Source organism: Acipenser ruthenus, chromosome 18 (genome assembly GCF_902713425.1).
Source record: "Acipenser ruthenus chromosome 18, fAciRut3.2 maternal haplotype, whole genome shotgun sequence".
NCBI lineage: Eukaryota > Metazoa > Chordata > Actinopteri > Acipenseriformes > Acipenseridae > Acipenser > Acipenser ruthenus.
This window is the reverse complement of record NC_081206.1, coordinates 24,500,348-24,514,967: the sequence shown is the minus strand read 5'-3', so window position 1 is coordinate 24,514,967 and position 14,620 is coordinate 24,500,348. Positions and strand designations below refer to the sequence as shown.

The 14,620-nt window shown below is 36.8% G+C and overlaps 1 protein-coding gene across 4 annotated transcripts in view; it reads right to left on the bottom strand.

Moving 5' to 3' along the window:
* The window catches only part of LOC117420131 (neuronal PAS domain-containing protein 3), a 228,853-nt gene that overhangs the window by 41,921 nt on the left and 172,312 nt on the right, over positions 1-14,620 (bottom strand). For all 4 annotated transcript variants that reach the window (XM_058991636.1, XM_058991637.1, XM_058991638.1 and 1 more), the window contains one exon: positions 3,946-4,120. In XM_058991636.1, coding sequence (XP_058847619.1) covers positions 3,946-4,120 — 175 coding nt within the window. The remainder of the gene's footprint in view (positions 1-3,945; positions 4,121-14,620) is intronic.

Sequence of the window (14,620 nt, the reverse complement as noted above, 5' to 3'; positions counted from 1 at the left end):
CTGAATGAAACAGCCTTAACAACCTACAGCAGAATATCTTCCTCATGCAGATTTAACCAGGAGTCATTTGGATATCATTGCATCGTGAGGCTGCAGCGGTTCCCTGGGGATATGGGGTGTGCAGGGTGATGTATTGCACTCAGTACTCTCATTCCAGACCAGGTAACAGAAGACTTTAAATATATGTTTAAACATTAGATACAGGAGAGAGACTAGCACTTTGCAGATTGATTAAAAACCCTTCAGCTCCACCTCTAGTCTGATTATCCCATCTTTTGCCACAATTATGGTCTGTAAAGAAGTAGCTAAAGCCAGTGGTTCTTAAGGTCTTATTACAAAAAGCAAGACTCACCTAAAGTACAGCTTTCTCAATAGAGACATCCTTATTTTCAATAATAGCAAGAGTTTGTGGCCCAGTAGACAGCGACTCCGCAGGCAGAAAGTCACTGTATTAAATCCTCCTGTGCAACAAACCCATGATACGCTAGTGTGTGGCCCTGGGCTGTTGTTGGAGGCACCAGTCCTTGAATGCCATGAAAAGTGTGTGCATGGTCGAATGGCTGCCAAGTCTACATTTTCAGAAACATAAATATGTCAATTGGTGTCATGCTACAAGGTAATTAGTCTCAAACTAAAATATTTTTAACTTGGTGTGAACAAAAATGTAGTCCTCCAAGTCAACATATGTGGGAAAAAAAGAAGGTATTTATTTCTTAGCAAACACCCTTATCCAGGGTGACCTTCAATTGTTACTATATATATATATATATATATATATATATATATATATATATATATATATATACATATATTGTAACAGCAGCGGGAATGTGAGACAGCAGGGAGGGGGTTAAAGCCTCCCTGAAGAGAAAGAAACACACCTTTATTGTTTAATTGTTTTGTTTTTCTGTTAATTAGTTTTTGTTAATTGTTTTATTATTTAATTGAACTGTTTTATTATTTAATTATCCCCTGCACCTGGGCAGTAATTAGTAATTGGGACCAGGGCAGGGTATAAGTGAGGATCAGTTAATCTGATCGGGACTGCTGAGTAGAAGGAGGCAGATAAGGTGCTCTGCTTCGTCTAAAAAAAATGTAAGTGCTGTGTTAAGCATGTGTGTTTTGTTGGTGGTGACAGGTAAACGGCTTAGCCGTCCTGCAAGTAGTTAGGGAACAACCTGTGTAGTCAGCGCTCCAGGACGGAGTTAGGTTTTGTTTTGTATTTTGTTTATTTTTGTGTTTATTAAAAAAATATAGCGTGTCAGCGTGGAAAAATCCATTTCTGTGTTCTGGGTCGTAATTTTTAAAGGGGCACGAACCTGTGAGTGCTACGATCGTTTTACAGTATATATATATATATATATATATATATATATATATGAGGAAAATCAAAAAGAAAGTAGTTGGGTGCCAAGGTAAAAAATAAATTCTACCATTATCTATTTGTTTTGTATATAGATACTGGGGGTAGTTTATGCAGCACAGTGGTAGGCAAATATAGCCATGGGTGGTTCAGGAGGTGGTGCCCCACCCATACAAATTAATTGTCAGTAAAACTCTCAATAGAAATAAAGGCAAACACTGACATCTTACAAAAATTAAACAGTCTTTTATTTTGTACATCCCACTTTGTGAACTTGACTGCTGAATATTTATTTCCCAAGCTGTATTATCTTTGATGCTTCTATTAACCAGCCCTCCAAAACTGTTCTGTGCCCTTTCCCTGATACTACACCAGAACAATAATGAGTCCCCATGTACACAAATAAATCTCAATGTCAGTCCCGCTCATTAAATTCCTTAACTTCAAGAGGAACTTAACATTGGAAACCACTCCTGCCCAGCCCGTCACTCTGCCACACACAAGTATGAAATATCTCCTCTAAAAAAAGCACAAAAAGGACAAAACCACAAATGTGGAACTTCAATTAATTTAAAGCCCCAATCAGCAAAGAATAAATCCTTCGCAGATCTAATTACCAGAGCTCTCCAAAGACCCGGGCAGGCCAGCCAATCTTCCTCATGTTTGAACAGCTTGATGAACTGAGGGACTGATGGATATCAAGTCATTTTGTTTAATTTATAAATGGATTTTCCCCTAATACTTAAATTATCATTAGTACAACACAATGAAAACGGGAACATTCTGAAAGCAAAGTCTGTAAGAGGCCTGGAAGGAATTCCAATGAGGAATGTCACCTCTTTTCATTTCCTCTATACAATTTTTTTTCTAATTAAATTCACATGGCGGTGAGACTGTGTAACAGTATTAGTCTTTTCTTTCCCCCATTTCATCCCTAATTTTTTTTTTTTTTTTTTTTATCTATTGCACATTACTGAACAGGCTGTTCAGCCATATCATCATAACCAACCTGGGAATCAGACAGCCTCCCAATCTGCAGAAGCCTACGGCTGCACATATCACTGGTCGCCTCCTTCACACACAAAAGCACTGGCTTTAATGACAACAGGCAGAAAGCACACCAGAAAAAAAAAATGCAATCAAAAATATATGTTGTAATTGCAGAACCAGGCCAAACATTTTTTATCTAAACGGTTTATACATCAACATATTTGATATACTGTACAGAAGGAAAGAGAGCAAATCAGATTAGAATTTGATTTGATTAGGTAAGGCACTTACTTCTACAGCTTTTGTTTTCTTAATTTGATTAACACAGTCCTTTTCTTCCTCTAAAGCTGCAGGAATAAAATGTGCCGCCCTTCTTTTTGTGCTAAAATTATGTTGTTTTTTTTTTGTCAGCTTTGCTTTATTTTATTTAGATTTTTCCCACATTTCCTCATATAATCATACATATACTGAGAGGAAAACAAACTCACATAGTAACTCCAATATGTATTGTGAGTAAATATACAATGACCGAAGCATGTTTCCACTAAAATGCCTATCTCATTTGTAAACATTTAATAACTATGATTACAATTTGTGGATTTATTGAGACGGGTATTGCTGAAGAACGAAGGCTCCCACAGCATAGCTCTCGCAGGGAACCTCACACAGGGTATTGCTGAATGTGCAACTCGTAATAGACGTCATCATTATATGCTACAGCCTGATCGCATGATAAGGGTGATGAATTTAGGTACTAAAACAAAGTGTATTTCATAACATAAACATAAATAACCTTGAGAGCCAAAGACCACCTCACAACACAGCTTAGTAATTATAAATTAGATTATCTTAATAAATTAGCTGTTTTTTTTTTTTAATTAAATTACAGCAATGCCAATCTTATCAGGCCTGGTTCTGCAGCAGTGTTTAACCCTTAAAGGATCACTGTCCTTTGCAACACCATGTGCTTACTCCATGAATGAGCATCAATGGGTTAAAAGAAAGAGCATTCAAATGTATCCCAATACTGTGTACATTGCAGGTCTAAAATAAGAGGAAATGTATATACATGCTCTTAATCATAGATCTGTAATGGGTCCTAATAGTGCCTGCTAATGTAGACACTGAATATGATTTATTAAATATCTTGAGATGACAAAACTTAACTGGAGGTGATTACGGATGGCTTTCTTTGGTGCCGGAGTCAAGTGTGTGAAAAATGACAGTCAAGGTTCATCATTTCAGGTCACATTAGAAGATACTTCTGGGGGCTGCTTACCTGCTTTATTCCAGCATAAAAAAATGTATTCTTACAGAATATTGCAGCACACAATCATTCCAGTTTGTATCATTTAAGGTGCAATTAAAGGGTTAAGTCGAAAAATATAGACTACATACAACTGTCTTCTCAGCAAATTCAATAAAAACTTTCTTTAAAAAAACAAAAGAAAAAAAAAGGAGAGCGATGTCTCTGAATCTTTAAACACTAGCAGGGCTGTTTATACTCTCCCCACACCAGCGACTATCTAGAGCTCAATCATTTTGGTAAATATCCTGCCCGCCAACCTCCTCCTAGTGATTGCAATTCCCACCTGGCTCGGGGGTCTCGGACTGCGACGATGAAGATGCTGAGCTGGCGCCATCCTCGGCTGTGCCCTGCGAGAGGAGGCCTCGTCCCGGGGGAAGCTTCATGCCCAGCTGCTCTGCCATTTCCACATGGTCTCCTGGGTGAACGTAGTCAAACATACTGCTGCCTGTCAGCTCCACCTACGGGGCACAAATTCAATTCAACATTAGCATTCAGCCTCTCCTAATTACAGTAAGTAATAGACGGTTGTAATAACCTTTAATGGGTTTCTTTATTTAAAGGTGCAGCATCCCCTGTTGGATGCCGTAATGTGGAACAAATAAGAAAATATGTTTATAATATCTTAACACAGAGACTGGTACCAACTATGTAATGAACCTCAACATATCTGTCATTCAGCTATAATAACCTTACTAGAATCCATATTTAAAATATATTGCTCATTCACGCTTTAACTAATTTTAAGGCAAAATTTGACATTGTGCCTTACAAATGAGCTAATACAAGCGTCTAACAAATAGCTGACATCTGAACTAAGCACGTCTAACTTTTAAATGATATCTCTTATTGGAATAAAAGAAGTCTCCATGTTTTTTTAATTGGAAATAAATGCTAAAAGCAGTCTGGTTAGGTTTACATGTAACCACATTCCCCGTGCTTTCAGCTCTTGCATATTCAATTACAGTCCCAAAATTCTCATTCTATTGTATTGTTTGGCCTGAAATCCTTGATGATCAGGTTTTGTCTTTGGGGACAGAAGGATTACATGGAAATAATCCTTTTAAATGTGCGATCCCTCTAAGCAATTGAGTCCCACATAAATTACCACTAGGAGAGGAAACAATAACTAAGAATTTTGAAAGCGCTAATAAAGTACGTACAGCACTGATCCGGCTCCATTTAACATTTCCTAATTTACATTAACTTGATCTAAGGGAGGATGCGGGACAGTTTTAACAAATATTGCACTGAACTTTATTTTAATTCATCAATAAAAGTCTTGCTTAATTTAAATTGATGTCTACTTTGCTGTGAGAATTTTGTTTGATGCTGAGGTACCCATAGGTCATGAAATTTAAATGAAAATAACAATTGATTTTCAAAAGGATTTTTTTTTTTTTTTTACCGAAGCAAAAACTAACTGGTTATAATCTGAACAGCTGCATTCAAACAGTTTTAAACTCCATTGTCATTTCACTGAATGAAAAATTGAAATACGTCTCATTTATTTATGCAAAAATTATTTGTACAACTTGTATAACATGAGACTGTAATTATTATGATGACATTTAAAGTGATAAAAGCCTCCATAGTGATAAAAAAATATATATATCTGAAAGTTGAGTTCTCTTTTGTACCCCAGAGCACAGTTTTGGAAGTCAGTGAATCATTAAAAATACTTAATGTTTTTATTTTTTACAACAGATGTGTAATAACACACAAGCTGCAAAGACACCTTCCTGACTTGCATCTATCATTGATTCGTTCTGAATACTTTAAACCCACCCCAACTACTGAGTGACAGCACATTCCTACATTTCTATTGGTGACTCCACTTGCGCGATTTAAAACGAGATTACAATCAGAATGGAGGCTTGTTAGCGGGATTTAAAGCTGTATTACAGTTAAAATACGGAGGCAAAATGTACAAAAATGCCTGCGCACAAAAACCCCAGAAGAATGTGCCCGGGACAATAGGGATTTCATTGTGGAAGACAGCAAAGGAAAGAAGGTACAACTTAAGTGTGCAAGTACTATCAACTTACTACTATACATATTCTGACAGAAAAAAAAATGCTCAAGCGTTTTGGAAACTAACTGAAAACACTAATTTCATGCAGTATATAGAAAATGAAAGCCTGGAAAAAAAACGATTTACATAAAACTCGGAAATAGCTCAAAATAAGCACCGAAAAATACAATTAATAAAACCCGAAAAACAGAAGCCCTACTTATAAAAAGAAAAAATAAGCTAGGAAGCTAAGTACCCTTGTGGAAAAGAAAATATAATGTCCTTAGCACTAATCTTGGACTACTTTACCTCAAATAACACTAGGTAGTCCAAGATTAGTGCTAATTAATCTGTGTCACACTTGTTAATCGTTGGGATTGGTCTGTTCTTTGGGGTGGCTTGCCATGAAAGGCGCTATATAAAAATAAATTGATTGATTAATTTAGATTTACTTTCATCGTTGTTCTTCAGTTTAGCACACTACAGTATAACAGCATTTATTTGATGTCCAGTACTTACTTTCAATTACAGTAATTTTAGTGTATTTTAATGTAAAACCCTTTTAATGTAAAAAGTTTAATTGTTACAATAAAGCTTGGGGAAGACATAAGTAAGTATGCATATATACAGTATACACTATCTGTGGGATCAGTCAGTGCTATGGAACAAATGCTGCTTGGAAACAAAGGGAACATGAGTCTTCTACCTAGGATCTTTGGAACCTCTTGGAATTATCATGACCATCCATAGATCATTTCCCACTGTTGTGGGTTATACTTCATGAAAACCTGCTATGCTGTAATCTTTGCACAAAGTTTAGGGCTTTTGCAGCATATTCAAAATGGAGAGGGCTCATGAACTAGAGAGCTAGGTTGAATATGGATGCACAAATCTGGTACTAGAGCAGGGTACTAAATACAAAATAGGAAAGAATCTCTTTTTTTCCCAAAAATGGGAATGTGTTAAATTAGTGTCTTTAACCTCAAGAGCAACATCGAATGAAGGATTACTTGAAAGGGAGAAACGGCGACTCAAATTTATAATTGGATTACGTTCAGATAATAAAAATGTACCTCAGTGAATTTGCCATTTCTGTGAATACATTACACAAAGTGGTTTAAAATCTATTTCAAAATGGAGATGAAACACTAAAGCTATCTTCTTTTCACAGCCTGTACTTGCAAGCCTATTGCTTACATTACAATTCATGAACACGGCAGATGACTATTTTAACAGTATTAAAATGAGCTGACTTTTCAACACAAGTATCTTGACAATACATCTCCCCCCCCCCCCCCCCCCCTAGTCTCTGAAATACTGAAATGTAGACAAAGCGCAGAGAAAAAAAATAATAATATGGATTGTAATATTCATTGTATAGCAGCAGTTGTTGTAAGTGGCAATTTTGGACATTACAAGAGACACAAGGATTATTTTCTGTGATTGCATAGAGGACACTTGGATTTCTTCAGAGGATTTTGCATTGGAAATGAGATTCATCACCCTGAACAGGGCAGGGTTAGAGCCCTCAGCAACATGCTTATTTTGTAGAAGGTCACTCAATAATAACTTCCTCTGCCCTCCATGCTTATTAAGACTGACTGGCATATATTAATGAAAACACCTGATTCTCCAACCATAAAAGCCAGGCAGAGACTTTATTTTAATATTAAGGAAGGAACCCTTAATTAGCAGGGTTTCAAAAATGTCAGCTTCCTCTATTAGCTGTTCTGGTCCATCAAAGCCATAATCCCTACTGTCAAATTTCATCACATGACGGACAGTTTGCGGACTGTCTTTTTTTTTTCTTCCCTAATAGATCAGACTGTCTACAGTCATGTGATTTCACTATCACATTTTAGCCTCTTTACCAACTAAAACGTATTTTTTTACTATGCTTCTGTTGAGTAACCTGGGGGGTTTATCAAAGTATCACGTTTAATGCTTTCATAGGCAACAGACCCAAATTAAAGCTTCTCCAACTCATTAATGTTATCATGCACATTAAATAAATCATTTTTTAAAAGTTTTTTTATAGGAAGAAAGTAGATACCAGTATTTATTTTTTTCTTTTCATTTTTTTTTTTTATTATTTTCTAATTTTATAAAATGACACGTTGATAAAGACAATGAGAAAAATGTTATTTATTATTTATCGCCTTTATAAAAATTGACCATGCATATAAAGTATTAAGCATTTTTGGTCATTCGCCATATTTTACAATACTGATTCCAGAGAGTTTGAGTTTCATAATTACAGTGCATCCCAAATAAAGCTGTTTACTGAAAATGTTTCCTGAAAATATTCAGGAACTTGAAAAAGAGCTTCCTCAAGGCTCAAACCCAAGATTTTTAAAGCATTTTTTGTTTAACATATTGCAGGCTGGGGACTCACACGATTTACAAGACTGGAACATTTAATTACTGAAGTCAGAACAGCATAGTCTGCAACCATGGTTAATCGAACTTCAGAAACAAATGGCACGGCACGCTGACAGGCTTGGATAAAAAAGAACCTCTAACCTCTTTTTAGGTAACCCATCATTAAAAGCAATTTCTGCTGTCTTTTCAGTGAAGTGACCCAGGGGGAGTACTCGCTACCTGTCTGACCTTCACGATTGTGAGTCCGTGGCAGTGTCTCTGACCCCCTGAACTGAATTCAGAACTAATCTCTCACAGAAAAAAGAGAAACAGAATTCATGCAAATCATATTAATTCCAACATTTCCCCTGTGAGTGGGGTATAAACTACAGCCTAATTAAATATTTTTTAACGATGTGAGTAATTTTTGCCAAGGGGCGGATTCCGGGGAAAATTTAATATGAGATCACAAAAGCTGTTCCCAGCGTTGATTCTGTAAATTAATGACTATCTGCCTTATGATAAAAGCATGCTGCCAAGAATGAAAATGAAGTCTGCAAAGCTTCCTCCATTTGTCTAATAACCAAATGCATTCAGCCCACAAAACTAAAAGCATTTGGAAAGTTTCCATTGTATCTGTTGCATGTGTGATGTAGCTGTGTTGGTAATGGATGACATTGACAACATACTGCTGGGACTTGATGTCATATTTTATCAATGTACATAGTGCTCTAATTCTGAGCTTCAACTAGTTGCTAAGTTTCTATAAACTGTAAGCTAGTTTTTTTTTTTGGTTCTTTTTATAGCTGGTGGTAAAACCCTGTACTGTTCCAGGCTTTAGCCGCACTATATCACAACAGGACAATTAACTGCAGAACCTTCTCAAGTCCACTCAAGTGTTTCAGAGCTCAGATTACTCTAACCTTTTACATGGCAGTGACAGCAGGACAGGATTTAGCCGAGGACCAGTCAGCCTCGCATCCTGGTCCCTTAGTGCCGTGTTATGCCAGTGTTATAAAGTGCTGTAATCTGGAGCTCAAAACACATCATGTTTGCAGCTTTTGAAAAATATATATAATTAAACTGCTATCCATAAGGATATTGTCTATTTTCTTTTCTCGTTGAAGACAGAAAATGTTCTTCCCTCTCTTTGTTCCCCATCACCAACGTCAGGCCGAAATGGTCATCTCTACTCTCCACACATTATTTCAACTATATACATATATCTCTATTAATATATTCTATTCCTAACATGCAAATGTAAAGTTTGTATTTAAAGAAAAAGATCAAGTAGTGCACTTGCATATTAATGTTCATGCATTGCTGTTGATGTGTCAAAGGAAAACTTAATAAAGGTTTGTTAAAATCAGCCTTGACAGAAGCAATCACATGCATGAGTTTTAAACGTTAGCCTATTCCTAGCCTATTTGCATTAAACAATACTTTAACAAAATGAGAAATATACTCAGAGCAAAGAGGAAAAACTTTGAAGGACAAAAAGGTTAAAAATCCTCCCTGTGCTCTTTTTCTCTCTCTTGCCTGATTTTATCGAGCTTGCAAAGCCCCCTTAGATCATCTTAATCCACTGTGGCAAAGTAGATGAATATGAGATTCAGATTGTCTCGGAAAATTCTGTACTACCAATCAGCTTTCTGACACCACTTTTCAACCTTCAGAACCAGTGACAGCAAAGACCAAAAGCCAACTCACAAAGGAGCAGGAAAATGGCAAACTTGCTGCTTAACCCACTGAACAAAGACACCCCTTGACACGTCTGAGCAACTTCAAATATTTTATCAATCACACAAGCTTCAACATTTTTTTGGGAGTGGGAGGGGGTATCCACAATTCAAAAATATCAGATCCGCACAAGCAAGTTTAAAAGGTGGACTGGCTCCCAGATAAATGATTATAGCATTGGACAGGACACAATCACCAGCATGACTGCGTTTTATATATACAGATTTATGCATGAAGGCTTTTAGCAAGTTGTTTTTTGTTTCACTTTGATATTAAAGTGATATACTCCATATATCCATATATAAATATGAAATACACAGTACATCTAGTTCTGTGTGAATCTATAATAGTGTGTTATTAATCGTGAATACTGCAATCAGACAGAAATAATTATTGTCTAGCTAGGAACTTGACCCAATTATAAAACTTAAAAACAAATTAAAATAATATCTATTGTGCTTGTAGGGCTCATATTAGGGTGTCATGGGCTATTCTCATGTTCTTTGTTCTGTGAAGAGCTCTGAGATGATTGCTTTTAAGGGCGCTATATAAAATAAAGTTTATTATTATTATTATTATTATTATTATTATTATTATTATTATTATTATTATTATTATTATTATGTCTGTACACACATGGAAACCAGAAAAGAAATCCATATATGTACCTTTGTTTTGCTTGTTTAGAGAACTTGTCAGAAAAGCTAGAACTACAAATTTGTCCAGTTTTAGAAAAAAAAAACAGCAGGGTCGAGCGTTTGTAGTTCTTATACTGCTGATGAGACCCATCTCCTCTCCAGCCAGTGCTACACAACTCTGCAGGATATTAACCACAAGGCCATTTGGCTATTAAACTTATTACTTGCTCTTTTCAGAAGGCTTTGCTTCAGATCAAGTGGTATCTTAAAATGGTAATCAGACCAGAAGAAAAATCTGTAGAAGCAATAACCCCCTCCTCTTTGGTCACAAATGACTGGTTTTCCATATTAAGGGGGGGGGGGGGTGAGCACAAAGGGCTATGCTGTCAGTACAACCTTGGTAATGTTGTATTGCTCCCTAGTACTACCACTGTGATTTCTCATTCTTTCACCTAGCCCCTGAAAGAAATCGGCTACAAACAATCTCAAATTGCAAAAGTAACGATTAGCGCTGTAAGAAAGATTAATACATGTCGCTGCCATTGCTCTCTCCTTGGTCCGACCCGCAGACTGCATTCTTCTCTGTCTGTTTATTGAAATCACTTATCTATTGGCACCTCAGTGAATCTGAATAACGCTCACTGTTAGAACACGTGTGACTTTAAACTAATCAATAAACTCTCATTTTCTCTTAACTCTTTAATATTAATCTGGGGGGTGGTGGGGAATGGTAAATGTGGCATTACTGTGGTTCTGGGTCTCTCTTATCCAGGCTGGCGGTTTCTATAGATGAACGGGTGGTTTGTGAGATAGGACGCAGCAGGAGATCAGAGATGATCTGTTAATGAAACTTCAGCGCTGTCCTGTGTTTTGATGAGTTCCCATGGTGATCAAATAGAATTAGAAATAGGCTGTTGTAGCTGTGGTCAATTTTCTCACTATTGACATGATAAAACCAGACATGACACAATCATACACTATAAAGCTCTGGTTCTTCCCTGCTGCTGGGAATCAATGAATTATTGAACACAAAATCTGAAAAAATAAAGAAAGTAAAAACAAATGACGAATGTATTCATTTTTTTTATATAAACCAATGCCTATGCTATCATTAGTTGTCAGAATGAGCTGCTTCTATTGAGTGTATTGCACTTTTGATTATCTTGTCTCTTGTGCTGCAAATGGAATGTGAATAGCCAAACATGATAAATCTATACTTTACTGTACTGCCCTTCTGTACTGCCTTTCCTAGCATCTGAATAGCTTCAATTGAACTGATTACATGTGAATCTTGAACAGAATGCATAAATAATGTCTATAATTGGTTTTTCTTTTTCTCAAGAAGTGATGGACTACAGAACCATAATTTGGACTCCATGCATTTCAACATCTGTTGAAATATTATTTGACAGTCAGGTAGCATACACAATAGTGTTTAATAGCCTCTCTGGTCTTGCCCTTTTCAAAATGGTCCACCATTTACAGTTTTTTTTATGCTCAGCGCTGTATTACAAGCTTGGTAAGGTACAATTGGAGAGTTAAATGCCTGCGTTCTGCATTGCATGTTGCTGTGAAGCAAGAATGAGAGAGCTTAAATAACGGCAGTGGTCTCTCAGGTCTCTCTGGTGTGAGGCTCAGGAGTGAAGAGGAAAACATTAAAGATGTGAATTAAACACACCCTCAGTGATTCTAATAATAAAGAGGACAAGGCTTATTGGGAAATTGTGCTTTCATTTTTTTCTCCTAATCTCATGAAAACGACCACAAGAATGATTTAGCCCATGTATTTTTAAAACAAGGTTGTGCAACACCTAAGGGACTAATGAAATCAATGGAATGATGCAGGTTCAGGCAGACACTGGATTCTCACAACCACTCACACGTCTGTCACTGGTGTTGCACAATAATGCACTTTACAACAAATATAAATAGGACATATTCCCACCACAGCCAACTATCAATAAATTATGTTAGTTTTCATACAAAGCTATAATAAAGCTAGCATGCAAAGTCTGCTATAATATTTTGCCTTTTTTCCAAAAACAGCCTTATATGACCTTTTGCACTTTTTCTTTGACATTGCAATTGAAACTTTGCAGTATTATACATAAACTGTCTACTGCTGCAAATCACATTACAGTTTTAAAATGCCAATCTTAACTTTTTTTTGTTCAAATTGAAAATAGATTGGCATGCTATAGGCACATTGATTTGCTTGAAAGTAAGGATTATGCTTGACGTATGCTTTTACATGTTCCTGAATATTAGGATTGCTGTACAACAGACAGGCAAGAAGCAAATTAAAATGACTGTTAGGTAACTAAGTACTGATTTTCAATGATTGCTAAAGGGTGCAATCCCTATGCCCTGAATTTTTTCAAAAGCACCACCAACCATTTGATCGTATCTAACAAACTGATTGCCCAGTCTTCTAAGCTAGTTAGAACTGTTCATTTATGGTGCACTAAGGTGCCAGGTTCCAGTGGTACAAATTAGTGTCAATGCAGGTTGTCAGAATTCTTTGGACTATTACAATTAAAACTCTCAACCACAAGTGGCACTGTGTGAAATTAAAAACATGCAAGAGCTATAATTTTGTGAATTCCTAATGAGGAATAATGGAGTGGAGAAGACTACAACGAGTTAATTTTGTGACTTCTTGCAACCTATAATAAATGTCACTAGAAAGCACAGGAGACCAGTGATGGTATTTCTAATGAGCAGTGTTCCACAGCTTTACTAATTGTTACTATTACCCAACCAACTGGATGCACACACACATACACACACCTATCACTCCACGCTAAACCCTTAATATTCAGCAGAGTATCAGGCCATAGCATTACTGTGAAAATAGTTCTGCAGTCATGGCTGTCAGATGAAATACTAACAATCTATACATCTACTATATCCATTACCAGTGCAAAGAATTGCTTTCAAATACCTTTTCTAGTTTTGAAAAGTGCCTTCCTTTTTTCCTTCTTTGTTCAAACACAGGCAAGTATACAGGGAAAATGTCACAGCAGGCCAACTGTAGAACATTTTTTTTTCCTTTTTCATCTATTTATTTATTTTCCCTCTTTTTGATACAAAAACAAATTCATTTTAAATATGCGTTTGAAGTGCTTATTGCAGGGAATGTTATTAGATACCACTTTCATCCTGAGATTGAGGAATGACACAGCAACTCACAGCAATATCAGTTTTATTTTAAAATGTTTATTATAAATGCTGTTCAAAGTTTTAGTTTCAATGTTGAGATCAAAATAAATATAAACGTGACAGCAAAATGACAGTATCCTCAAAAAAAATGCAGAGGGGCAGAGGGACCTGCCTTTGTCGACTGATAAGGAACAGTTTAGCCCCTTTCACACTGGCATGCTCTACCCGGGTCGGAACCTACCCAGTAGGGACCCGGTGTCATGCGGGTCAGCTATGCGATTTCACACTGCTTTTGATAAAGCAGGGTCGACCTGGGTGACAGACGCAAGTACACAATATGCATATCGATGACCCGGAAGCAGCTTGTTACAGACGCTTCCATCCAAGCTTCTCTGGATTGAACCGTCAGTCCAAATGTTGCTTATAGCAAATGTTTCTTCATCCCTGCTGCAATCTGGATTTATGGTGTGTCTCAAGCAACAAAAATATGGCTAAATAGGATAAACAAAAACGTTCCTTGCGGAAGTGAAACCTTCTCGCAGGCGTGGCTGTTTGTCATTTCGTTGGCCGTCATGCATTTTGTCTCGCTCAACCAGGGTCAAAGCGCGTCAACCCACATCCAGAGGTGGGTAGCTGGGACTCGGGTAGATGTGCCAGTGTCAAAGGGGCTTTTGATTAAATCATGCAGTTTGAGGCTTGGTAACTAAAAATGCAGAAAAGCTTGTATGCCACTGAAGGACGATAAAATTATTAAAATGATGTTGTCATTGCCAGACTGATGCTGCTATCTCACACCAGGCTACATTTAATATAGGCTATTTGCTTGACACCACAGCCTTTAAAAGATCTAGGTTTATAATACAAATCATTTCAAAACAGTCAAGATTTCATGTGCCAAATCGGTGGTATTCTGTTAGCTCTGTTGTAGACTATAACGCTAATCCGTGCACAACAATGTGATCTATCTGTCAGTGAGGGTGTAAACTGAGATAAGGGCTTTCATTTTAACAGGGTTCTTCCCTGTTCAGCTTTGGCTAATTGAGTTC